At 43.8% G+C, this 26,771-nt stretch overlaps 1 protein-coding gene across 1 annotated transcript in view; it reads right to left on the reverse strand.

Annotated features, from left to right (window-relative positions):
* The window catches only part of LOC144103651 (uncharacterized), a 47,179-nt gene extending 30,910 nt beyond the window's left edge, over positions 1 to 16,269 (reverse strand). Inside the window, exon 1 of the mRNA XM_077636314.1 lies at positions 16,132 to 16,269. Within this exon, the coding sequence (XP_077492440.1) occupies positions 16,132 to 16,269 (138 nt within the window). The remainder of the gene's footprint in view (positions 1 to 16,131) is intronic.
* Between the last annotated feature and the right edge of the window lie 10,502 nt (positions 16,270 to 26,771).

Here is a 26,771-nt window from a genome sequence, read left to right on the forward strand (position 1 = left end):
CAAAGTGTTCCTTTGCCACTTCCAGAACCTCGCCAGCAATTGTGAACTATGTTCCCTTGCTTGACCGTTGGACATTACTTTGGTGGTCTGCATGTCAATTTTTATAGCTACTGTTCTGCTCTGCCTAACTCATTGATCACACGTTGCAGTTCGTCTCCTGAGTGACTCGGCAAGGCAATGTTATCAGCGAATTTCAGATTATTAAGCTATTCTCTATTAACGCTTATCTCCAACTTTTCCCAATTCAGGCCTCGGAATACCTTCTGTGAGCAGGCGGTGAGTAGCATTGGTGAGATCGTGTCTCCGTGCCTGACGCTCTTCGTTTTTTTTAATTGTATTGCGTGCATTATGAACGACTGTGTTAGCGGTGCATTCGTTATGAATATTTTTTAGTATTTTCACATAAGGCTCTTTGCCCCCTGATTATGCAATGCCTGCCCGACTGCTGAGCTCTCCACTGAGTCAACTGCCTTCTCGTAGTCAATGAAGGCTATATATAGAGGATGGTTATAATCTGTGCATTTATCTATCACCTCAACGATAGTGTGAATATGATCTACTGTAGAATATCTTTTACGAAAGGCTACCTATTATTTGGTTCATGAAAGTCTCCGGTAGCCCTGGTTCTATTAGTGATTACCTTTGTAAATAGCTTGTAGGCAACGGACAATAAGCTTTAAGGTTACGTCCGTTCGTTAAGGTTAGAATACTCGATTCTCTCCATATTAAACATCCTTGAGTATGCTAACTTGCACTTGTTTATCAGCTTAAAACCCTTTCCTAGTTCTGTTTTGTCTGTAGGGTTTGGCGCCCTGATTGTTTGGCGTTTCCTAATCAGACCTTTCGTCTCCTGAGATGGCTTGCCGGTATCGTATCGACCCATCCTACTGCTTACTTCTACAGCGCACTGCATAATGATATCAATGAGAGTATTTTTATGCGTTTCCTCCGTGTCATATAAAAACAAAAGACATGAATTAATTATTTGCTAACTTGCACAGAGGAGAACTCATTTGCACCAAGCGGTATGATGTATTTAGTGTTCTTAAGAGAATGTTACATTTATATACTTTGGTACAGCTTATTACCGGTGCAACACACTTCTTCAACAATTTTTAAGGATATAAAAAAAGTACAAAGAAGATATTAACCCTGCGGAATTCAGACACCATTGCATCTTTGGCAAAACGACATGTCGCTCTGCTTAAAGCTACTATAAAAACATGACGAGAGCTAACGGCCACCCGTGGCGACAGGTCTGCGCTGCCTGCCATTATCAGTCTCACTATGCCCACTAGAGGACAAGGCCTCTCGCATATCTCGTCAATTATCCTTGTTCTGTGCCAGCCACCCTTACTTTTTCCCCGCAAGCTTATTTACCGCATCCCCCCAAAAAAGCTATTTGCCATCGCTCGCTTCTGCTCTTGCATTTTTCTTAGAATCCAGTCCGCCACCATTAACGAACATCGTTTTTCTTGCCTTCGAATTAAATGACCAGCCCGGGTGCATTTTTCATTGATTTAGATTAGCATCTCAATAAGCCCCATTTGTTCCCTGACCCATTGTGCTGTCTTCCTTTCCCTTAACGTTGCACGTATATTTTTCATTTCTTAGCTCGCTGCGTTGCCCTCAATATTAGTTGAATCCTTTTCTTTAGCCTCCACATATCGGCGCTATATTTGAATGCCGGCAAAGCACAGCTGTTATATACCTTTCGCTTTAGAGATATTGGTAAATGTCATTCATGATCTGAAGGTACCTGACAACAACTCATTTCTCCATGAACTCTTATGTCAAAGTGTTCCTAATCCAGGTCTCCTAATACCTACTGAAAACAGGTGGTGAACAGCATTGAAGAGGTCATGTCTTCCTTCTGGACAATCTTCTTTATTTCTTTGATTAGAATTTTATTGTTGTATTTAAGGAGGACTACAGTGTATTTGCAGGTGTTATAGACACCTTCCAATATTCTCACCAAAAGGTCTTCTCTACAGTGACTGCGTAGTACCTGCATAATCGCTGAGGTTTCAAATTAGTCAAAGATTTCTGGTCATCACTGACGACTATAAATACCGGTTGATTACATTCAGCGCATTTTTCTATCCCCGTGTTTGGTTGTGCGAATATGGTGAACTGTGGAGTAGACTTTGTGAAAGACTTCGTGACATTTTGTTTGATTGAAGTCTAGGATTATTGTATTTCTATCAGTGATTCCCGTAGAAAATCCCCTGCCTGGCGCTCGAATTCTTTAGGGTCAAATGCTCGAGATATGGGTCTCTGACCGAACCTTGAGCGGAAGAAAAAACTTTGAGCCATTGCACTTTATGGCCACAGATGCCGTTACGCTATAAAAGTTGATCATCATCATGTCTTACCAAATACCCTTCAAGCAACTGGCAGGAAGCTTATTTTTTCTAAATTTCATGTCCTTGACGGACTCTTCCTTATGAATTAAGATTATGTTAACTTTCTTCAAAGATTTCGATTCTCTCGAGGGGATAAGGCTTTTTATATTCAAGAAATATAGCTATTCTAGCACAAGTTACCCACCGTCTTTCTAGTAATGTGCGGTTGCCTGAATATCCGCACCTTTTTTTCCGTTTTTGCACTGCTCCCAAGGCTTTGCTTACTTCCGCTTTCGTTACTTCAAGTCGTCAACTGCCCGGTATCCAGCCTGCTTCTTGCCCAATTTTGCAAAGAAGTCGCCCATCAGAATAATGTAGACATTTTTTACACTGCTCAAAGTACAGTCGTCACGATGACTCAGGGGTTATGACGCTTAGCTGCAGACCCGAAGGATTCGGGTTTGATTCCAGCCGCGGTGGTTGAATTGCGATGGAGGCGAAATTCTAAAGGCCCGTGTACCATGCGATGTCAGTGCACGTTAAAGAGCCTTAGGTGTTCGGCATTTCTGGAGCCCTTCACTAAGGCGTCCCTCATAGCCAGAGCGGCTTCGGGACGTTAAACCCCCTATACGACACTTTCCTGATTGCCAAATCCACGTTTTCATAGAAGTTTTCAACGATCTGGTCGCCATGGCTGCATGTAGACGTTTTGGTCTGTACCACATCCATTTGGTAAATGTTATTAAGCTACAATACGGAGACGACCACCCTCTCATTATTACAATAGAATTTCTCTACCTTGCAAGCTATGTGCTGACTGGTCAGGAATGCCACGTATAGTTCTCGTCTGTCCGCTACCTCGAGATAGCTTTGTACGTGCCCGCTCTTCAGCACTCTATTGCAGAGCACTATATTGGCAGAGTGACGCAATTGCGCCACTCTGCCAATAGTTCGGCCGCAGTACGGCTACATGGCACGTTGCTCGTAGCACTGTTCGACTTACTGCCACTGATGCAGCTTGCGCCATCTATAGAAGGTTATTTTAACATTATGAGCCTAAATCGTTAGTTTTGATTTAAAAAAAAAAACTTTGTTGGCGTGATTCTTTGATATTGAAACTCTGTAGCTTTGTGACAAATATGCTCTATATAACAGTCTTACTATCAGACTGTGTTCTTGGGGGAACGACTAACTCGATGTGTCATGTATATATCGCTGCTTGAGAGAACACGCCGGGTTTTGGGTGTGTAGATTTTCCAGCATTTGCAAGAAAATTTGTAGCTGTGTTCAGCGGGTTTACGGTGTGATTCACAAAATGACGACGCAGTGCATTGAGAGTTCTGTGACTGCTTCAGTCATGATGATGGTTGGTTCTTTGTTAAACACAATGTAGAAATTTTACCCACACTGTATTAGATTTATAGATGGGAGTGCCACAGAATGTTTATTGAAACAGCAAAAAACAAATTGTGAAGTTAGAAAACAGCAGGAATGAGAACGCCCAACGTTAACAATAGCTTTAATGAGAGAAAAAAATTAAATGATGCTCTAAATGCGAGATGTATAATGCATACTGAAGTGTGCTTAAAATATTTTGACGCGAAAGTTGAAGAGCTTCGTTTTGGACACTGAGCTCAGAAGCGTTAGATTCGCGGATTCAAAAACCTGAAGGCGTTTTATTGCGTTACGGCACATCATTGGTTGCCTCTAGGCCATTCTTTTTTCTTCTATCCTGGTTATTCCTTAGCGAAAACTAATACGCTTGGTAAATGCGGCGATATATTTATGTTGTATTTTAAACGTATTTTGTATTCATGAATTTCCTACAAATATGCAAGGAATAGGTTCTTGAAATTTCATGCTTAGTATTCAATATATATCCATAAAATTTTCCAAAAATACCTCACTTAAAGCATACTTCCAGCAGGGTGCAAAAACGTGAAAAATATGTATGCGGTTTTCGCATTATGCCAGTGTATGAAAATTGCACTTTCGTAATTATGAAATAATTCTTCTGAAGTATACTTCAATTCTAGCAAACGAGCAGTCCTAAACAAATTTGCAGCACACTTCTAGCTGTCGCAGAACAATCGAGTGCTCGAAATTGCGTTTCGAGAAATTTAATTTGCATGTTGGCAATGTGTTTCTTGTGTTCTTTTGTAAATATAAAATTAATTCTTCCAAATTTTACTTCAATTCTAGCGAATGAGCGGTCCGCGTAAACATATCTGCAGCACTCCTAAAGCTGTCGTAAAACAATCTACTGCTGGAAGGCGAGCTTCCTTAAATAGAATATGCTTGTTGGAATTGTATTTAAAAGGTTCTTTCGTAAGTACGAAATGAATTCATCCAAAGTATGCTTAAATTCTTAAAAATAGGCAGACCGCGTAAGCTAATTTGGAGCACACTTCAAGCTGCCGTATAAAAATCTAGTGCGCGCAATCGCGTTACGGGAAACAGTGAAAACTCCCTTTTCTGCCATCCTTTCGTTCATTGTAACGTCTAGCCGGAAGGAAACCACCACTTATTTTCATTACGTGTGGAGAACGTGATAGCATTATACCGGCAAGGGCGTCTTGGGCACCTCCAGGCCTGACCATGCCAGCGGAAAGGACCGCGAATGGAAAGGCCTACGGGCTTCCATAGATGCCAATGCATTTCTTGCTTGGCAGTTCGAGTCCTGACCGACGCCTGGCGCAATTTACGACTAGCAATTCGGTTCTAGATCGCCCACTGCTTCGAACGTGACCTGTACGGCCCTTGTGCGACAATTTGGGGGCCCACAGTCTTTGGGCAAAAAACGTTTCTTCTCTGGGCAAGTTAATATGTCGCCTCTCGAAAATGGAGGGTGGGGGGGGGGGGGGGGGGGTTATTTAAGGCAAGCAAAGTACCACTCCTGTCGGAGCGCTTCCTGTTTTCTCACGTCACTTTTTGTCGGCATTTGCTGTGTGGCGACATCTTTCCCATGCGGGCACTTTCACGAGACCTCGCATTGGCCTAGACCTCTTGATCACAACTCCGCCAGTTTATAGCAGGGCCAGTCTTTAGTTTGTTTAACAACATGAATCACTCCATCCGACAAGCCGACTAGTAGCGCTTTTTAAAGCGGAAGCGAATATACTTTTAATGTATACAATGTACATTTTTTGTGTCTTTTGAATATAATGTAACGTATTTGATGCACATTTTTAGTATGTTTGTAATGCCTAATAAATATACTAAGCGGACAAAAGATGTGTTTTTCACGTGTTTGTAGCAGTGTCCAAAACATTACGCTTAGAATGTTTAGAAAGCATTTGTATTGCATTTTAAGCAAAAAGACAATAAGATACATAATTAATATGGAATTAATGCAATATGTTCGAAATGAATTTTAACGCAGCCTTTTCGTGCTAAGGTGTGGTTGTTATTGGGCTAAACAAAATGATTGCATATTAGTGGAATCACTTTAGAGCTGCATGTCTACTGAATTTGAGATTGATTGCCGTGCTTCGTGATCATGCCGATTGCGTTGGATTGGTTTCGAAAGTTAAGGCCGGTGACTGCGGCTTTCGCGTTGCGGCCTTCAGAAACTATAATTTGTGAAGTAGAGAAACGAAGAATGTGAAGATAAATGAGTAAAGCAAGCTGTCGGGCAACTTAGTGGGGCATCACTTTTGTAAGAGGGTGGATTGAAACGATGGAACGACAGCGTAGACACAAGGCAGTGCTCGAAATAAATTTTCGGACTGGATACATCTAGCCCTCCGTATATATTAGGAGAAATTCTTTTTGCGTGATGTAAATTTGCTCGATTCTGTACCCGTCTCCGTGGTTTAATTTCCCGCCCTGTTCTAGAAAACCTTTAGTGTGGAAAGTATTTTGAAAAATTCTTTCTACACGCGTTATCTGCAGACCTTTCCTCTACACAACGTTTTTCGGTAACGGTAGGTGCCATGTTACTAGTTACTTTTTATGCCATTTGCCCCCCCCCCCCCCCCCATCCGCCCTTTTTTTAGAAAAGAAATTGCAGGGCATCTAAAGTGATGTTGCAAATAAACAAAATGCACAGCTGCTCTCGACGGCCCTTTCTGCAGCTCGCATCCATGCCAGAAAACAGCTGCCCTTGACGACGCACCTTACTTAAAGAAAGACAGAATGCCCATAAAGCAGAAAACGCGTGCACGAACACGCATTCATACACTTGCCTGCACCTACCTCCCCTACCCAGATCACTCACACGCACAGCTCTCTATTGAGTGGAAGCAGCTTAGCGTTTTGGAGCATCACATCTTTCAGGATTACTGTAAATTTTGTTCAAAATTTAGCGATGTTTTCTTTATAAAGTTAGAATTGCTGATGAGGTGTCATTTTGTACTCAATGTCAGATTCCAAAATGGCTTCACCATGTGCCACAGAGTTGGGAGCCATCACATGTAACTCTACAGGCAACTCCAGGCCACTATAACATTGCTAAGCTCATGCACATTTGGGCAAAGTATCCTCGTTAAATGTGGATTTCGGGTAAGATCGTTGCTTGGGCTGGAAGTTTTATGTGAATTACGAGCTTTATACGACTGTTATCGTGAGTTCTTGCAGCGAAGATGCACTGATTAAAATTTATGCCCATCGAGTAACGACAAAGTAACGTGCGGTACTTTTTTTCGGAAACAGTAAAGGTAACGCATTACCTTTTTTTGTAGCTAACGTAGAACGGTAACGCGTCCCTTTATTTAGCGTAACGATTAACGTATTTAGTTAATTTTTTTTTCGGTAATGCCTACAACACTGCTATGATCCCGTTGGAGAGCCCTTTTCTTTAAAGAGCTTGCGATAAACACACATTCCAGGTGGTTATTCCACCTTTCATCTTTTCAAATATGTTGACTTCACCGGAGGCTGACTGGTGGCTCACGGCTCAGCAAAGAAAATCTAAGGATGCGCCTCTGGTCCGCATATTTGGGCTAATAATTTCGTGGTGCCAGGATATAGACCCCAGTTTTTGTAATTCTGGTATTTGCCCCCACAGATATATTTTCATGTCTAACAAGAAGTCTAGTTTCGAATTTGCTGCTTAAAAGCACGTAAGTTTTAGAAGACCGAACAGTTATTCGAAGTGACTGCCTAAATGATCACCTTCAGCTTCCACTTTGCCATCAATAAATATTCCAAGGCGAAACAAAATCGATAAATAGACTGAGACAAAGGGGTAGAAAGTGCCAGTGCTAATGTTTTGTACCAATTTGTCCGAGTCTACTGCGCTCGTATTTTTAATCAGTCGTGAACCACAACCTGGCCCAGCCTTCTGCCTTGACAAAAACAACTTTATTCTGGTCTTACCTGCTGCTAGCGGACTCCCCGAATATTTGAGGTGCTCTCCTTATATCGGTTGCCTGCCGATGTTAACTAACCTAATAATTTCAGCTTATTCGTTGATGGTTCATTCATAGGACCAAGCGTGCCTTCAAGCTTAACGAGTGACAGTATGCGCCTAAAATCAGGATTCTAGTATCAACACACACATGGTTGGGCCCACAAGCAAATTTAAATGTTCGAAAAGCTCCAAAAAAGATTGGTATGAAGACTTCGGGAAGTAGTATACAGGTGTGCTCATGGCAAAACATGAAGATTGGGATGCTTTCGTATTTACATTGAGCACGCTGAAGAATGTAGCCACGGGAAAAGAAATGCTACAGGTGATAGATAATCAGCTGCCAAAAAATGGCACTAGTAATTAATTTTAAAAGTTTGCGCTACTTTGTGATGCTTGACGATGTTGCGTAATAATCGCTCCTTAATGGCTTTACATGCTTTCGTCTTTGTTTTCTTCGCGGAGTAAAAAATGCTGTTATTCTTCTTGGTAGCTAAGCATCAACAGTGACGGTTAATGAATTATCACTGCTTCCTTCGGGAGAGTTTCACTACACTGTATTATCCATGCATATAACCGCAATGTTCCTCCAGGTAGTGATGACATCTCGCTGTCTACTCCAAAAGTATAGATGCGGCTACGAACTAAATGGTCGCTTATTGTTTGAAAAAAAGCGAAGAGTGATGCACAAACATAAAATATTCGCTGGAGATAGGAGCTGAGGATGACCACGTTAAACTTCGTGCAATCGGATTCATCGAACAATTGTACCAGCTATTACGCCAAAAACCACAATTGCAGCACTTGTTTTGTAGAGTTATTGCTAGAACAAATCGATAAGTAGTAATACTTTTGTCACAGGGGCAAGGTAAAGGAAGCAAGATTAGGTGCTTAAAGAAAACATCGAAAACAGGAGCCTTCCAAAAATTGCTGATCATAGAAACGAAACTTAATTTGTTTTGAAGCACAAGGCAACCGAGTTCGAATAGATATTAACTATGACAAGAAATAAAGTTGTTTTAGTTCATAGGAGCAATTATACTTGTAACTGAACTAAAATATTCAGTAGAACGCTCTTCAGGGCTAGGCAGTTCATTTAAAGAAAATATATGATGATTCTGTGGTATCTTTTTGATCAGTTATTGAACTAATGACAAATGCGATTGCATGCTTCGGAGCTTTCACTCAAGAATAAACAGTTGGAATTCTGCGCCTGTGGTGTCGTTCTTCTTGTTATGCCTCCTTTTCTATCTTATGCGCGCCGTCCTAGCTTTTTAATAAAGTATCTACATTTTTATTTTTTTGCATGCACAAATTCCTCACAACACTAGGCGCCATCAAAGACTATACAGGCTCCTATGCTGCTATTACTTTGCGCTACCAGGCCGTGAAATTCCACAGTTCTATCCTCTTTTTAAGTGTACAAGGCTGTGTCTAAGATACGATTTCATTCAGATGCTTGATTCTAAAAACTCGCGGTCTTGAAAACACCACTTAGCAGGCCAAGAAATGCAAACTGGGCCGTTTTCATATCAATTAGTCAGTGAAGGCTCCTGCAGCCAAACGCTTGCCAGGCGTAATTAGGCAATAAAAACAAAATTTGCATGAAGAAGAAAGCTGCGCAGATTATCCTTGCATTTGCTTGCAAGACATGAAAAAAGTAATGGGCGCGAGCTCCCATGCTAAGGGTAACTGGGAATTCCAAAAGAAAACGCACGCCGAAACGAGGAAAAAAAAGCAGTCAATTGGCGACAAAAGAACGAGTATCTTACTTACATCTTTTATGCGGATTGTTTTATCGCGCCGGTTAGGCTTCGAGTTCGCTGCTGCCATCGTGAAGAAGGCGACAGCAAGAACGAGCATACCCTTCATTACTTCCATTGTCCGTGTGTGAGAACTCAGGACACAGTATTTGTTGCTGCAGGCCCGGTTTATATACTAATGCTTTCTGAAAAGGTGCAATGCAATGACAAAAAAAAACGTACCCCGCTTCTTTTCATCAATTCAGGAATTAACATTCAAGAATGCAACCTTTAAAGAAAAAAACTTTTCCCCAGCGAATGAACTTTTCACAAAGGGTTTTCAACCTCCACAAATTAGAAGCGATATTTAAAAGGTCAAAATACCTGCGAGCGTCAGCGCTCTTGTATATATTGCCTTTGGATATAAGAAAAAAATATAAAATCAGAGAATCAGAGTGTAGAGGAGCCTTATGTCAAAATACTGGAAGATATATATAGGAACTGTACAGCTACCATTGTCCTCCATGAAGTCAGCAATAAAATCCCAATAAAGAAGGGTGTCAGGCAAGGAGACACGATCTCGCCAATGCTATTCACCGCATGTTTACACGAGGCATTCTGACACCTCAAATGGGAAGAGTTGGGGATTAGAGTAAATAGAGAATACCTAAATAATGTGCGATTCGCTGATCACATTGCTTTGCTGAGTCACTCATGAGATGAAGTGCAAATCATGATCAATGAGCTAGACAGACAGAGCAGTACGGTGGGTCTAAAGATTAGCATGCAGAAAACCAAAGTAATGTTCAGCAGTCTAGCAAGGGAACAGCAGTTCACAGTTGCTAGCGAGGTGCTTGAAGTGGTAAATCAATGTCTACTTAGGGCAGGTAGTGGCAGCTGATCCGGATCTTGAGATTGAAATAACTAGAAGGATAAGAAAGGGGTGGAGCGCATTTGGCAGGTTCTCTCAGATAATGAGTGGCAGGTTGCCAATATCCCTCAAGAGCAAAGTGTACAACAGCTGTATCTTACCGGTATTCGCCTACGGGGCTGAAACGTGGAGGCTAATGAAAAGGGTTTAGCTAAGGGTAAGGACAACACAGCGAGCCATGGAAAGAAAGATGATAGGTGTAACGTTAAGAGACCGGAAGCGGGCAGAATGGGTGAGGAAGCAAACGTGGGTTAATGACATCCTAGTCGAAATAGAGAGAAACAATTGGGCTTATGCAGTGAATGCAATGCGAAGACAAGATAACCGCTGGTCCTTAGGGGTAATGGAGTGGATTCCAAGATAAGGCTAGCATAGCAGGGGGTGGCAGAAGGTGAGATGGCCGGATGAGATTAGGAAGTTTGCAAAGATAGGATGGGCGCAGCTGCAAAGGAGAGGGTTATGTGAAGAGACATGGGGGAGGGCTTTGCCCTGCAGTGGGTGTAGTCAGTATTATGATGATGATGAACACATACAAAAAAAAAATTCTTTTCTTCACTCGTGTTGTTCGCCTAAAACGAACAGCCGACTAAAAAACATCTCTATGGCATGTTCGTTTGCACGTAGTTTTGTTTTAAAATAACATTATGTCTTTTGGGAAGTCGGCAAGCTGTCTAAATCAGGAAGCACCAGAAAACTGACACCATAATAACAACAGTTTAATGATGTAGCTTAAGCAAGCTAAAAAATCAGATAAATATGTAACCATAATAGGGAGCGAAAAGAGACTGAAAAACGCATGTAAATTGACAAACCATGATCAGTCATCGCCTGCTTAACTAGCCTAATATCATTTTGAGCAATTTAGTATCTCTCTCTCCGTTCCCCTCCCCACGTGTAGGGTAGCATACCGGGCGCTGCCTAGTTAACCTCCCTGCCTTTCCGTCTTTCTCTCTGTCTCTCTCTCTCTCTAGTATCTTTGCAAATCATTCCGATAGCTCGCATAGTTTCCCTTCAGAGCCATTTCATGGTACCAATAATTTTTAAATCAATATTTCAGAAGTTTCTGGTGCGTCCGTGCATTTCAAACAATCAACTCCCATGGGTGACTTTTAACCTAAAGCGATACACTCTCTCTGGCATATACATTCAGTGTTCCTACCACGTCTGTCATATACTTGTAAAATTAAGACCGGCAAATATTGTATTGGTTAAAAAAAATATGTTCGATTTGCGCAGTTAGGCCAAATGCGAATTAGACACGCTAGCAATTCCATTTTCACTTCAGTTCCGGTGTTCAAGTCCAGTTTTGACAGATGGCATTATTCAGATAGCTTTAATCGGTTAATGTCCATATGTGCGGAATTTTTCGTTATCTGCATTCGTAGATCTAAGCTTTTCGTATAGCGCGCGCCACATTTGTCTTCAGCTGTTACAACTTTGCGCTGGGGGGCGGAGGTGGAGGCAAGGAGGTAGAACAGGGAAAGGAGAAGCATCATAAGTTCGCGCAGGTCGGTGTTCGAGTCCGAGTTCAATATCTGAGGAGGTGGTCGGACACTCACTTTTCGCACAAGTGATAAAATCCCAGCTCCATCGCACCCGACTCCTATGCAGCTGGTGAGAAGAGAGCTCGTGCGACGGAGAAGCATGTGGCCGCGCCTACTCCGCGCTAGTGCCCCGCAAGACGGCGTCCAATAGTGCAGTCGACGGCGATTCACAAGTACGAGGAGCTTCCTGTGGTATGTGCACACTTCGCGGCGGTCCCTTGAGAAGACTGCATTCCTGGAGAAAGGCATCGCGCTCTCCCAGGTGCGCGCCTGAAATTTCGGCACTCAGGCTCAGCTCAGGAACGGCACGATATGCGTTAGGCATCTTTACGTGATGAAGACATGGGAGGGCCGTCCGACATGAAGATTTCTTGAAGACGAATCTACCGCGTATAGCACTTGTGAGGGTTCCGGCTCACCTTCAGCCAGAGGTTATAGTGGGCCGCTCACCTCAAGCCAAGGCGGCTGTTCAGCGGCGACAGCATAGTTGGCCTCCGGCCAGTGACGTAGCCAGAAATTTTACTCCGTGGAGGGGAAGGGGGGGGGGGGGCTCATGCTGCAGGGTGGCCTCCTTATAGAATTTATGAAAGAGTCAAACGCAAGAAATATTGATTTATTTTTATTTATTTTATTTATTCATATACAGACACTGTGATCTAGTGCAGAAGATTCCGGGATAAGAAAAAACAAAATACAAGCATATAGACACACTCAAATTCATAAAATTTGCAGGAACATTTTAGAACATCAGTAAAGAATTATGATTAACATTCTCGCTATTAAGTTTGTTCCATTCAGTAATTGGCCTCAGAAAAAAAGAATATTTAAGGCAGTTATTTCGAGTGTTCAAAGTGGTTATTGTTAGTGCATGCTTTTGTCTCGTGTTATAACCTAAGCAGTAAGCAAAATAATTAGAAGTATTACCTTTGTAATGACCTTCTATAAGCTGAAGAAAACTTTAATCGAAAAACGCGATTGCGCGCAAAGACTGGGGGCAACCCACTTCGCCTCACGAGCTCACTGCACGGTCATATGAGTTAAACATTAATGTAACTATACTTCATGCTGTTTTTCCTCTAATTTATGACTGCTTGTTAACGTAAAAAGGTCCCAGATGATTACAGCATATTCTAGTAACGGACGGATAAGAGGATTGTACGCCAATAGACGCACTCTAGGTGGGGATGACTTTAGTGAGCGCCTCAAGAAAAATAGTTCCCGCATTGAATTTGCTACGACAGCGTCTATGTGTTTTGACCACGGAAGGTTGTTAGTAATCCATAGGCCCAAATATACTCTGTCATCTAATAATGATACGTTGTTAGTACCGTACACAAAATGAAGAGGTATTTTCTTGTGTGTAATTTTCATAAAAACGGTGTCTTGAAAATAATGCACACATGCCATTTGTTGCACCACGCAACCACCTTCGCTAGGTCATTATTTAGACGTACCTGGTCGTAACTGAAGACACCACTTCATACAAAATACAGTCATTCGCGTACGGCTTCACGCGGACGGCAAGATCTGCCACAATGTCATTAATAAACAATAGAAATAAGGAGTGGTCCCAAAACGGGTCCCTGGGGGTCGCCAGACATAACCCGGACACTGCTCGAAGATGTATATATATATATATATATATATATATATATATATATATATATATATATATATATATATATATATATATATATATATATATAGTGATTTCTGGCAGCTGATTGGTGTATATAATATATATATATATATATATATATATATATATATATATATATATATATATATATATATATATATATATATATATATATATAGTGATTTCTGGCAGCTGATTGGTGAATATAATATAATAGAAGCTGCGTGGTTCAAACGCTGTACTACACTTGAAAAAGGCTGGTCATCGAGCCGAAACGTCGTGAATTAAATCCTGTTATGTTTTCCAATTTTTGGTGATTTTATAATATATATGTAGAATAATTTCTGCATTGCCACTGACAATGTCATTATGTATTAGACAGCGCTACGCCCTGCCTAGATGAGGGAAGTATGTATTATTTAAATAAAATAATGTATTCGTATGACTTAAAAATCGTGGCAGACTTAACTGATGCCAATGGTTTCATGGTTTTGCGTATTTAATTAGTAAAGAAAATATCGCACCACACAAAGTCTAAAACTATATCAGTCCGAAACCAGCAAAGGAGTGCATGGCGCTGATATGAAAAACGCAAAGAACGTGAAATGAGCAAGCAGAGGACAGACATTTTAATGAATCTTTGTCGTTAAAGAACATTTAGATTTTTGTACATATCCAACGGAGAGGGAAAAATCTGAATGGCACTGACCTTCGTTCCAGTGTACTGCGCAGCAGCAGCTGTCACCGGCCATGTATGGCGAGTAATTGCACTGAAATTTTATTCTTAACAGCGAGCACATGTATAAACGAGTTCTGCTAAATATACATTATAAGTTCGAAGATAAAATGGAGAATTATAAATGCGAAGATACAACTTGATAAAGGACCAGAAAGTGTCACTGGAAACAAAGTCACTGTATGTAGGCAAAAAACATCGCAACAAGATATTTAAATACACGTGTGACTCCATTAAATCTAGGTATCTAAGCAAAAGTCACTGTATACAATGCGTCAAACTGGGCAAATAAACAACTTTCACAATCGCAGACAGTAAACTTTACACACGGAAAGACAGACAATCCACTCAAGAACAATACTATGACAGCAGAAGTCGTGATATGTACTTGGGTCATGCTGCGGTCGCGACAGCTCCATATGGTTAGAATAATACAGGGAAACTGCAGAAATCAATAACAAAGTATGCATTCTTAATTGCCTGCACGGCGGCAATTATTCTGCATCCATAATTGCAGAAGGGTATTCCTTTGATTCAAAGAAAAAGTAAAACCAGGTATATAAAGGGACAAACGAAAGCCAGGACTTATGCAGCAAATTGAAGTAACCAATATCCGAGTGTGTAGGTTGGGAAACACCGCGTGGGCAGGGCTTTCAATGAGCAAGGTCAATCAAAATCGATTCTTGATGTCCTCAAAATTTTTGTATTCGCATGGTAATTTTGATGTTGATGCTAACTGTTAATATGAACGGCACAAATATCTGCGGTATGAACCGTCATACATTTTCGTAATTGCCAGTATATGCCCGTAATTGCCAGTTCGCGCCATGTCTTTTCTACTCTGAAAAAGGCATTGTAGGTTACAAAAATCCAGAATGACTTCCGGCGCCGGTGATTCTTTGGTCAGCGGTGCGTGACAGTTCGAGAAAATTTCGGGGGAGGGGGGGAGGGGGGCTGAAGCATTATAAGCCCCCCTCCCCCCTGGATACGCTCCTGACTCCGGCTCTTGAACCTCCTCTTGTGGCTTCGAGTTCGCTTCTGCAAGCGCATCTCAGGTGTGCCCTCTTCTGGATCTACCATGAGATACGAGGTTGTTTCCCTGTCTACACTCTGAAACGACACACTTCGAAACATGTGATCGCGCCACCACATCTTCGTACAGAGATGTGATGAAGATGGCCTTCGAATCACCTTTTCCTTGGACGGTGAGGAGGAGGAGGAGAGATGGTGCAGGAACGTGGAGGAAGCATCTGGTGAAACTTTTCGTCGACATCAGAGTTCACCCTTGTGTTAAGGCGCTCGCAGTCGTTGAAGAACGTTCCTTATCGGCCAGGATACGGCTCTGGAATGGCGATTCCTCACAATCTTTTAAGCAGGCTGCATCGACAGTGTTCGCATTGAGAGAAAAATAAGGCGTGACAGAGTGACCACCACTGCCTTCCGGTATCTCGGTACGCACCGACCTGTCCATTTTCTTTCTCCGCTTAACCTTCGCAGCCTACTTCTTTGCAAACTCACGTCGATTCGTTTTGCCTTCGGAGTACTCCATCGTTCCGGAGCGGCTTTGTCCCCACAAACGCCACATACTTCCTCCTGGTCTCTGTCCTCTGAACGCGCCGCATCTTCTGCAGACGGTGCCCACGCGGCTCTCTTTGTGCGATGTTTCAAAAGACGCGTCGATGCTCTGCACGCTTTCGCGAGGGCGTCTTCCTGCCCCCACATTCAACGGACGTTTTCAGAGAGGTAAAAAAGTTCTCTACTGACCCTGGCGCCGCGGTCGGAATCCCGTCAAGCTTTTTGTCCCGACTGTTCGCCGCGCCGAGCAGCGATTTTTTTGTGCGAACCGACATCTCGACATTGGCACACATCCAGCGGCCTTGTCGAGTGGCGCGTTGCTCTTTGGACAGGGACTCATTGGCCTCCGATAGGGCGGCCTTGTCGCCTTCTATATCTGCACGAAGGGTGTCCTGCTTACCGCCCATATTTTAGTCCTTCAACACCGTCGAAATGCATCCCTGAGGACCGGGCCACAAGGCGGGGCTCGAGTAAACGCCTAGTTGTTGCGGCTGCTGCAAAAAGTTAGAACCAGAGCGTTCCGCAGATGATGGGATGAAAGTCATGTTGTGCATGCATGTGGCTGCTCGGGCGGGGCCCCCAGCGCATCTGACTCACGTATGCGTGTGTTCAGGGATCGGAGCACTGCCATTGCTCCAGACGACTTAGACGCGGCTGGGGTAGTCTGTAAATCCGCCTCTTGTTGGGCTACCTCCTTCGACCCTCTAAAGTATCCCGAAGCGCCGTTGTGCTCACGCAGGATGTACGCTAGCACTGCGTAAGTGCCCTTATGTCTGTGGGGCACATGAGGCAGCAGTTTCGTCCCTGGCACACGCAGCTTGGCGATGAGCAGCTTGGCGATGAGCAGGTGGGCTCACATTAGATCTCTTCAGTCATTTAGGGCGGCGGTGGCGTACAGCCGAGATTGGTATGTGTCCCTGGACAATGAGGCGTCGAAGGTGCGGACGGAAAAAAACACTGCAGATGGTAGCGCGGCGCCGGAGACTGCGTCATTGGGCGTGCCGAAAATGGCGTTCGGAGCTTAAGGAGCGCAGGCGGCACCACGTGGGCCGCAGGGCCCGGACGTCCCGGAACACGGCAGATGACATCCGCCTTCCCATCGTGCAGGTACGTTCCTGAACACCCAAGCAGATGCGGTCCAGGATGCGCTTGAAGCTGGTAACCAGCTGCTATGCGAGGCTGACCCCGTCGCCAGCTCTGGCCACCGTTACGGTGCTTGAGGATCTGACCGGGCTACCCTGCTTCACAAGGTCTCTAAGCCATACACCCATTGCACCCGACCCCAAAGTGTTACTACTTAAAAACAAAGGACCCACGGGGAAGTCTTCGACCGGCGGCCATTCTTTCTATTCTATCTGACTCGCGGTCACCCGTTCCGGGTCGTTGTTGTTATTGCTGCCCCCAAGAACATAATGGCGCGTACACACTGCGGAGGACTGGGCAACACAAAGGCGGCGACTGACAGGTGCTCAAAACGATAAAAATTATTCAAATAAAATAAAAATTAAAAAATCATCTGGTCTTCTTCTTGCCTTCTGCGCGCCACGTTTGTCTTTCTTTAGCCGTTACAATATCTAGGCATACAGGGTTGAGACAACCCCTAAACCGCTGCCACAGTGCAGACAAGCTTATATACCGGACGAATAGGGTCGCAGAGAAAGTTATTGACTTGCTTGGCTGAAATTGCTATCGATCAGAACCATCCATTTTTACTAGCAACCTGGAGATCCACAGTGTGGCGCTGATTGCAGCATGTGAGAATAGCATTGAACATCTAGTGTACCTCGCTGAATTAAGCCCAGGCACCGTTAGTCTCTCATGGACTCCAAGCTATATGAACGCTAGTGAATGAAGACTAGACGGTCGCGTAGCAGCAGCAATTGCATATTCTGCAAGAAAATGCATGAAACATTCATCTTTTTTTTTTAAAGCATGTCTTGTGATTATGCCATGACAGTACTGGAAATGTCGCAGCGCATTCCAGCGCTTTTTTTCCAAAAACGAATGCAACCAGGCCAGTTAACTAATTTTTGCAGGCACTGGGTAGGACCTTAGTCACATGTGCTTGATAGCCTTCGATGATGATTTGTTCGTTGAAGAATTATATGAAGGGGCCGCTCTTCAGAAAGTAGAGCGGCAAGCCCATGCAGGGAATTGATTCACACCGATATGGGTCTTCTAGTCGCAATACCGGTGTTGCGGCACCTAAATCTTTCTTAACGGCACTCAGATAACGTAATGTGTGAACGCATCAATTGCCCAAGAGTGCTGCTTAACCTCGAAATGACAGTCGATGTACTAGCGCCTCTGACGTAAATGTCATCAGTACGCCAAATACTGTTAATTGGAAGATAGAAATTTTTATTAGACATATCGCAAAGCGCATCAATTAAAATTTCTTTCTATTAATACCTCGATTTATCCTCTCAAAGCGCGCATATTGTCACGGGTGAAATATGGGAGCACAGCATGCCGGCTCGGCAGAAGTCGGACAGCACGTACACACACTTCGTCGTCTTCAGCTTCCAACGAGCGAGCAACGCCGATTCCATCGACACTGTTCGCACAATGCATGTGAAAATATTCTTCCCATCTTTACTCTCTGTTTATAGATTCACGTTTCCAGCTATAAAATGGTTCATGAGGTTTAACGTCCGAAAGCGACTCAGGCTGTGAGGGGCCCCGTAGTGAAGGGCTGCGGAAATTTCGACCACCTTTGGCAATTTAACCCGCACTGACAACGCACAGTACACGCGCCTCTAAAATTTCACCTCCATAGAAATTTGACCCCCGCCGCCGGGATCCAACCCACGTATTTCGGGTCATGAGCCGAGCGCCATCACCACTTAGCCAACGCTGCGGCTTGATGAGAGTGGAATTTCTTATTTCATCTTTTTAAGAAACACTTAGGCCAAAGGGTTTGCCAATGCTGTGGGCCTTGAACTGGTGTGTCCGATGAAACTTTTTCCTCAAAGCGAAAACGGAATCACAATCGGTATCAGGAAAGTACCGTTAGGAATCGAAGCTGCTTTGTTTGCGCCGGTAAATGTTCAGGACGCTGCTCGCGACTGACGCATATGGGAAATACTTTGCGGCTCGATTTCATAACATTCCAAAAATTTTGGAGAAGTTCTGCTTCCGGTTCGGTCTCATGTCTAAACACAGGTTCATCGCAGGCTACAGACGTTGTTCTTGTGAGTATGGTGAAAATGAGAGCTAAATCACTTTCTTTGTTATGAATACCACTAAAAGCCACGGAGCCACAGCCAGGCGGCAAGTACTCATCACCTCGTTGAACAGAGCACAGCTGTGTTTGCCGTGTTTGTTTGCCTTGTCCCTTATTGCATTTTTGAAATTTCGAGCCGAAGCAACGTTAGCGGAAGGAAGACAAATTACACCGTATTTGTGCCTAATTGCGACTAAACTGGTTATTTTTTCTGCAAGAAATATATTCCCGATAAAACATATAGTTCCACAGAATGGAAGCGCCTCACACAAACTGCGCCACTAGAGCCAAATGAGGAGCCAAATCTCTTATTCTAAGCACAATACACAGGAGCTCCTGAGGCAGAATTTATTACTTTGTGCTCCTAGCAACTCAGCAAGAAGGTAAAATATGGAATTGAATAGGACGTAGGATTTCTATGTGTTTTGTCCGATACGCCGTTAATATGGTTATTACAATCTTTGCGTTGCTTGTGTTCGTATTACTTGCATATGTTATGTGGAAGAAAAAAATATAGTTGCGAATCCGGGTGCGGTTCGTGTCAGGTCTTTTGGATTTGGGCATGCTTTTGTTGTGCTGCAATACAACCAGCCTGCCCCAGCCCACCAACTAGCATACCTTCTTGCTCTGTTACTTGTGTTAATTGTCAACCATGCATGCAGAACAATAAGTAATTTGTTGACACAGGAACCTTCGAAACCACAATAGGCACTTTCATTACCATAGATGACTGCAAAAGCAATTTTGTTATTACTCTGCAGTAAAATCGCTTTCTGGTTGTGGAGCTGCTTCCGGTAGGCCTGTGCGGCAGGGAATATAATGACCAGTAAAGACGACAAGAATGAACTGTGCTTCTACCCTAAGAAACATTCACTGCCGGTATAAGAAACGGCGGGAAGATTTACCGGATAATGACCTCGTCAAAAAGCAACCGTCGTTCTTGACTTCTCTGCACAGTTGCTCTGGAGGCCAGGGAATTGACGTCAGCGTGACGTTTGTTGTTTATTTTTTTATTCAGTAGCTGCGTCACCCATAAGGCATAAAAACTTGGGGCGCTTATGCGTAAAAAAAATGGAATGTATTTATACACTCTGCTCTTGGTAAAAAACATCAACAGATGTATTTTCTGCGACAACAGGTGGAATGAGATTCCACGCATGTCCTTTCTCGGAAAAAAAAAGAAGAAAAAGAATACCGCTAAACGTCACCTTTAAAATCAAGTTCCTTGTCTTTCTATGGAGACCCTTTCTTTGGGATATATAGGAAGGCGGCTTCCTGTATATCTCTCGACTAATGCCAGCATAGGTATTATCTCAGCTATAAAATGTCAGGTTTCTTCAGGGAGCCTTAGGGTCCGGGCACTGCGAAGTTTGGGGGTGGTGGTGTAAATATACAGGCGGGATTAGCGGTGAAGAGGCCCTTCGGCAATTTCTCCCCCTATGTCACTGATTTATAAGATTTCGTCTCTACCACCGGCCCATAAGACCAGTTTCATCTAAAATCTTCACTAGTGATTGTGACACTAGAAGATTCAGCATCTTTTTTGATAAGTTTTCTGCAATAGTTTTCAAGGACCAATCTTTGAGCCCTGTTTTCTATATTTTTCAAGTTTATTAAATACCTCTAAGGTATAAGAGCCATAACAAACCTTGCGCACTCGACTTTTCATTGTACGCACGTTAAATGCAATTACTGCTTCAGGAAGATGGGTCGGGAACTGAAATTTTGTCTTAAAAACTTATAACCAAAACCTCTATTGTTCGTTCAATAATTTATGCGCCCAGTCTATCGAAATTACTAGGTGACAAATGCCCTTAGTATTTAAATTCTCTTGCTGTGACAAAATTAACATCACGAATTCTAAATCTGTGCTTTTGGTAGGATTTAGATTTATAATTCTAAATCTGTGCTTTTGGTAGGATACTGATCCGGAGTTCCCGGGTTGGAACCCGACCGTGGCGGCTGCGTTTTTATGGAGGAAAAACGCTAAGGCGCCCGTGTGCTGTGCGGTGTCAGTGCACGTTAAAGATCCCCAGGTGGTCGAAATTATTCCGGAGCCCTCCACTACGGCACCTAATTCTTCCTTTCTTCTTTCACTCCCTCTCTTATCCCTTCCCTTACGGCGCGTTTCAGGTGTCCAACGATATATGAGACAGATACTGCGCCATTTCCTTTCCCCCAAAACCAATTATTATTATTATTATTATTATTATTATTATTATTATTATTATTATTATTATTATTATTATTATTATTATTATTTTGGTAGGAACCCTTCTTGCATGTCGATATTTTAGATGCACTAAACCGTTTATATTCTTCCTTTTCCTGCTTGTACGGAATACAGAGTACCTTTCTTTAGCACATGTGGTGCTTCTTCAAAAACTTTGTTCACTAATGTATAAGCGATTTTTTGCCAAGGAAACAGAAAATTTTGCGCTGTAGCAATTCATGAATGACAAAAGATATTGCACGTCTGGGTCGTAAACTGAAGAAAGCGACAGCGCAACACTCAAAGCTTCCTTCATCGGCCACTGCTGACAAGATCTCAGTGCTACGCCTTTAGTTGCGGAACGCTGTCAATAAGGCCAAACACCAATTTTAGAAATTTCCTTGTTTCGTCTTCAAGCAAGTTTTGGGGACATCTCGCGCCAGGCAAGAATTTTATTCTTGGCTTTTCTGCACGTAATGCGGGTATGCACGACAAGTTAGAAATAGCCCAGGCGCTCAACCGGTACTTAGGCTCGGTATTCACTCACGATGACTGCTGCACGCCACATGCTCTTTATTTTGATGATTTGGCACCAATAAGTGACATTTGTACTGCCAAGGAAGGTGTGTTAGGTCTTTTGTTTAACTTAGACACAAAGAAGCTGCCAGGTACTGACGAAATACCTAACACCTTTCTAGTGCGGTACGCTGAATGGTGCGCAAAGTACTTGACTTTAATATTTAGAAAATAACTAAACTGCTCAGAATTGCCGAGCTATTGGAAACTCGCCAAAATCACCCTGATTCCTAAAGAACAAAACAACTCAGCATCTTCTTCCTACCGGCCAATTTCTCTTTTATGCATTTAAGTACAATTGCTTGAACACATCATCTGTAAACACTTACCTAACTTTATCGAGGAGAACCACATCCTTGATAACATTTTGACAGCTTTTGGCCGGACTGTTCGTGCGCCGAGAAGCGATGATTTTTTTGTCCGAACCGACAATCCCAACATTGGGCATTTCCACCGGCCTGGTCGAGTGGTGCGTTGTTTTTTGGGCAGGGGCTCATTGACCTGCAGCAGGGCGGCCTTGACGCCTTCTCTATCTGCACGAAGGTTGTCCTGCTAGCAGCCCTTATTGTAGTCCTTCAGCAGCCTGCACAGCCCGCGCCACAAGGTGGTGCTCGCGTGAACACCTGACTGCTGCGGCTGCTGTTCAGAGTTATCACCAGAGCTTTCCACCGATGGTGGGATGAAAGTCATGTTGATGCATGCGGCTGCTGACGGGGGGTATCCAGCGCATCTGACTCACTTACGCGGGTGTCCAGGGATCGGCGTACAGCCGTTGCTCCAGACGCCTTAAACGCGGCTGGGGTAGTCAGTGAGGCCGCCCCATGGCGGGCTACCCTGTACGGTGCACCGAAGCGCCGTTGTGTTCACGCAGGATGTACGCTAGCACGGCTTTGGTGCCCACATGTTTGTGGGTCACATGAAGCAGCAGTTTCGTCTCTGGCACACGAAGCTTGCGATGAGCAGCTGGGCTGTCATTAGATCGCTCCAGTCATTTAGCGCGCCGATGGCGTCAAGTCGAGATTGGTGTGGGTCCCTGGACAATGAGGCGTCGAAGTTGGGAAGTTGCCGCGGGCGAAAAACAAAAAATAAAACACTGCAGATGGCAGCGCGGCGCCGAAGACAGCGTCCGTTAGCGGGGCCACGGTTCCGGCGAAAACAGCTTTCGGAGCATAAGGAGCGTGCGCACCACCACATGGCCCGCATTACCCAGATGTCCCGGAACAAGGAAGGAGTCGTTCGCCGCCCCATCTGGGAGGTCAACTCCAAAACACCCACGCAGATGCGGTCCAGGATGCGCTGGAAGCTGGTAACCAGATGCTATGCGAGACTGACCTCGGCGTAGGCTCTCGCCATTGTTACGGTGCTTGCGCAGCCGACCGGGCTACCTTGCCTCACAATGTCTCTAAGCCACAGGCACCCATTCGGCCCGAAACCAAAATGCTACTGTTTAAAAGCACAGGAGCCAGTGGGAAGTCCCCGACCGGCTGGTATTCTTTCTACTCTTTCTGTTTCTCGGTCACCCGTGCCTGGCCGTTGTAGTTGTTGCCCTCGAGAAGATAATGTCGTGTACGCGCTGCGGAGGATTAGCCAACACACAGGCGCCGAATGGCAGGTGCTCCAAACGTTAAAGAAGTTACAAAAAAATGAAAACAAAACAAGTGCGTCTGGTTTTCGTGTTTCGTGCCGCGCGTCACCTCCTTCTTTTTTAGCTGTTACAATATTTAGGCATACAGGGATGAGTCAACCCATCAACCGCTGCCACAGTGCAGACAAGCTGATATACCGGACGAACAGGGTCCCAAGAAAAGTTATTGAATTGCTTGGCTGAAATTGCTCGCGAATAGAGCCATCTTTTTGCTACCAAATTGGCGCTCACAGTGTGGTGCTGACTCTAGAAGGTTAGAATGGCATTGAACATCTGGTGTACCTCGCTGAATTATGCACAGGCACTGTTAGTCTCTCATGAACCCCACGCTAGCTGAGTGGTAGTGAATGAAGACTAGTCGGTCGCGTAGCTGCAGCGATCGTATATTCTGCAAGGTAATGCATGAAACAGTCATCTTTTTTTGAGAGCATGTCTTGAATTTATTCCATGACACTAATAGAAATGTCGCAGCGAAATCCAGCGTTTTTTGCCAAAAACAAATGCAACGAGGCCACTTAGGTAATTATTGCAGGCTCCAGGTAGGACATTATTCACATGTGCTTGGTACCCTCGGATGATAATTTGTTTGCTGAAGAATTATATGAAGGGGCCGCACTCGAGAAAGTAGAGCGGGAAGCTCATGTAGGCAACTGATTCACACCGATATGAGTCTTCTATTCGCAATGCCAGTGTTGCTGCACCTAAATCTTTTTGAACGACGCTTAGATAACATAACGTGTGAACGCATCAATTGGCCAAAAGCGCTACGTAAACTCGAAATGACAGTCGCTGTACAAGCGCCTCTGACGAAAGTGTCATAAGTACCCAAATACTCTTACTTGGAAGATAGAATTTTTTATTATCCATATCGAAAAGCGTATAAATTAAGATTTGTTTCTATTAACACCTCTATTTATCCTCACAATGCGCGCATATTGTCACGGGTGAAATATGGGAGAACAGCATGCCTGTCGGCTCGGCAGTGGTCAGGAAGGAAGGAAGGAAGGCCTCAGACGCCAGCACGTACACACACTTCGTCGTCTTCAGTTTCCAACGAGGGAGCAACGCCGATGCCACCGACACTGTTCGTACAATGCATGTGACAATATTGTTCCCACCTTTACTCTCTATTCATAGATTATAGCTATAAAATGCTTCATGGGTCCCAAAGCGACTCAGGCTGTGAAGGACCCCGTAGTGAAGGGCTTCGTAAATTTCGACCACCTTTGGCACTTTCACCCGCGCTGTCATCGCATAGTACAGGCGCCTCTAAAATTTCGCCTCCATCGAAATTTGACCCCCGCAGCCGGGATCCGACCAGTGTCTGTCGGGTAATCAGCCGAGCGCCACAGCCACTGAGCCAACGCTGTGGCTTGAGGAGAGTGGAACTTGTAATTTGAACTTTTTAAGAAACACTTATGTCAAAGAGTTTGGCAATTCTGTTTGCTTTGAGCTGGTGTGTCCGATGAAACTATTTTTCAAAGCGAAAATAAAATCACAATCGGTATCAGGAAAGAACCGTTAGGAATCGAAGCTGCTCTGTTTGCTCCGGTACAGGATCAGAACGCTGCTAGCGGCTGCAATATATGGGAAATAATTGCGGCCGGACTTCATACATTCCAAAAATTTTCGGGAAGTTCTGCTTCGGTTCGGCCTAATGCCCAAGCACAGGTTCATCATAGACTATAGATGTTGTTCTTGTGAGTGTGCAGAAAATGAGAGATAAATCACTTTCTTTGTTATAAATACCACTAAAAGCCAGGGAGCCACAGCCAGACGGCAAATAGTCATCACCTGGTTAAACAGAGCACACCTTTGACTGCCGTGTTTGTTTTCCTTGTCCCTTATTGCATTCATTGAATTTTCGAGGCAAAGCAACGTTAGCGGAAGCAAGACAAATTACACCGGATACGTGCCTAATTGCAACTCAACTGATTATTTTTTCTGCAAGGAATATATTCCCGGTAAAACATATGGTTCCACAGAATGGAAGCGCCTCACACAAACTTCGCCACTAGAGACCCCCCTGCCCGCCCCAAATGAGGAGCCGACTCTCGTATTCTATGCATAATACACAGGAGCCGCTGAGGCAGAATTTATTACTTTGTGTTCCTAGCAACTCAGCTAGAAGGTAAAATATGGAATTGAATAGGACGTAGGATTTCTATGTGTTTTGTCCGATACGCCATTAATATGGTTTTTACAATCTTTGGGTTGCTTGTGTTCGTATTCCTTGCATATGTTACGTGGAAGAAAAAATATAGTTGCGAATCCGGGTGCGGTTCGTGTCAGGTCTTTTGGATTTGGGCATGCTTTTGTTGTGCTGCAATACAACCAGCCTGCCCCAGCCCACCAACTAGCATACCTTCTTGCTCTGTTATTTGTGTTAATTGTCAACCATGCATGCAGAACAATAAGTAATTTGTTGACACAGGAACCTTCGAAACCACAATAGGCACTTTCATTACCATAGATGACTGCAAAAGCAATTTTGTTATTACTCTGCAGTAAAATCGCTTTCTGGTTGTGGAGCTGCTTCCGGTAGGCCTGTGGAGCAGGGAATATATTGACCAGTAATGACGGCAACAATGAACTATGCTTCTACCCTTTGAAGCATTCACTGCTGGTAAAGGAAACGGCGAAAAAATTTACCGGATAATGACCTCGTCAAAAAACAACAACCGTGGCTCTTCAATTCTCCACATAGTTGCACTAGAGGCATGGAAATTGACGTCAGCGTGATATTCGTTTTTTATTTATTTATTTATTTATTTATTCAGTATCTGCGTCACCAATAAGGCATACAAACAAGGCGCGCTTATTCGAAAAAAATGGAATGTATCAATATACTCAGCTCTTGGTAAAAAGCATCAACAGATGTATTTTCTGCGAAAACAGCCGGAATGTTATTCCACGCATGTGCTTTCTCTGCAAAAAAAGAATACCCCTAAACGTCACCCTTAAAAGCAAGTTCCTTGTCCTTCTAAGGTGACCCTTTCTTTGGGATATATACGAAGGCGGTTTCCTGTATATCTCTGGACTGATTCCAGCATGGTTATGATCTAAGCTGTAAAATGTCCGGTTTCTTCATTAAGCCTTAGGGTCAGGCCACTGCGGAGTTTGGGGAGTTTGGTGGTGGTGCTGGTGGTGTAAATATCCAGGCGGGATTAGCTTTCAAGAGGCCTTTCGGCAATTTCTCCCCCTATGTCAATAATTTATGAGATTTGGTCTCAACCACTGGTCCATAAGG

The sequence above is a fragment of the Amblyomma americanum genome, chromosome 9, assembly GCF_052857255.1.
Source record: "Amblyomma americanum isolate KBUSLIRL-KWMA chromosome 9, ASM5285725v1, whole genome shotgun sequence".
Taxonomy (NCBI): Eukaryota; Metazoa; Arthropoda; class Arachnida; order Ixodida; family Ixodidae; genus Amblyomma; species Amblyomma americanum.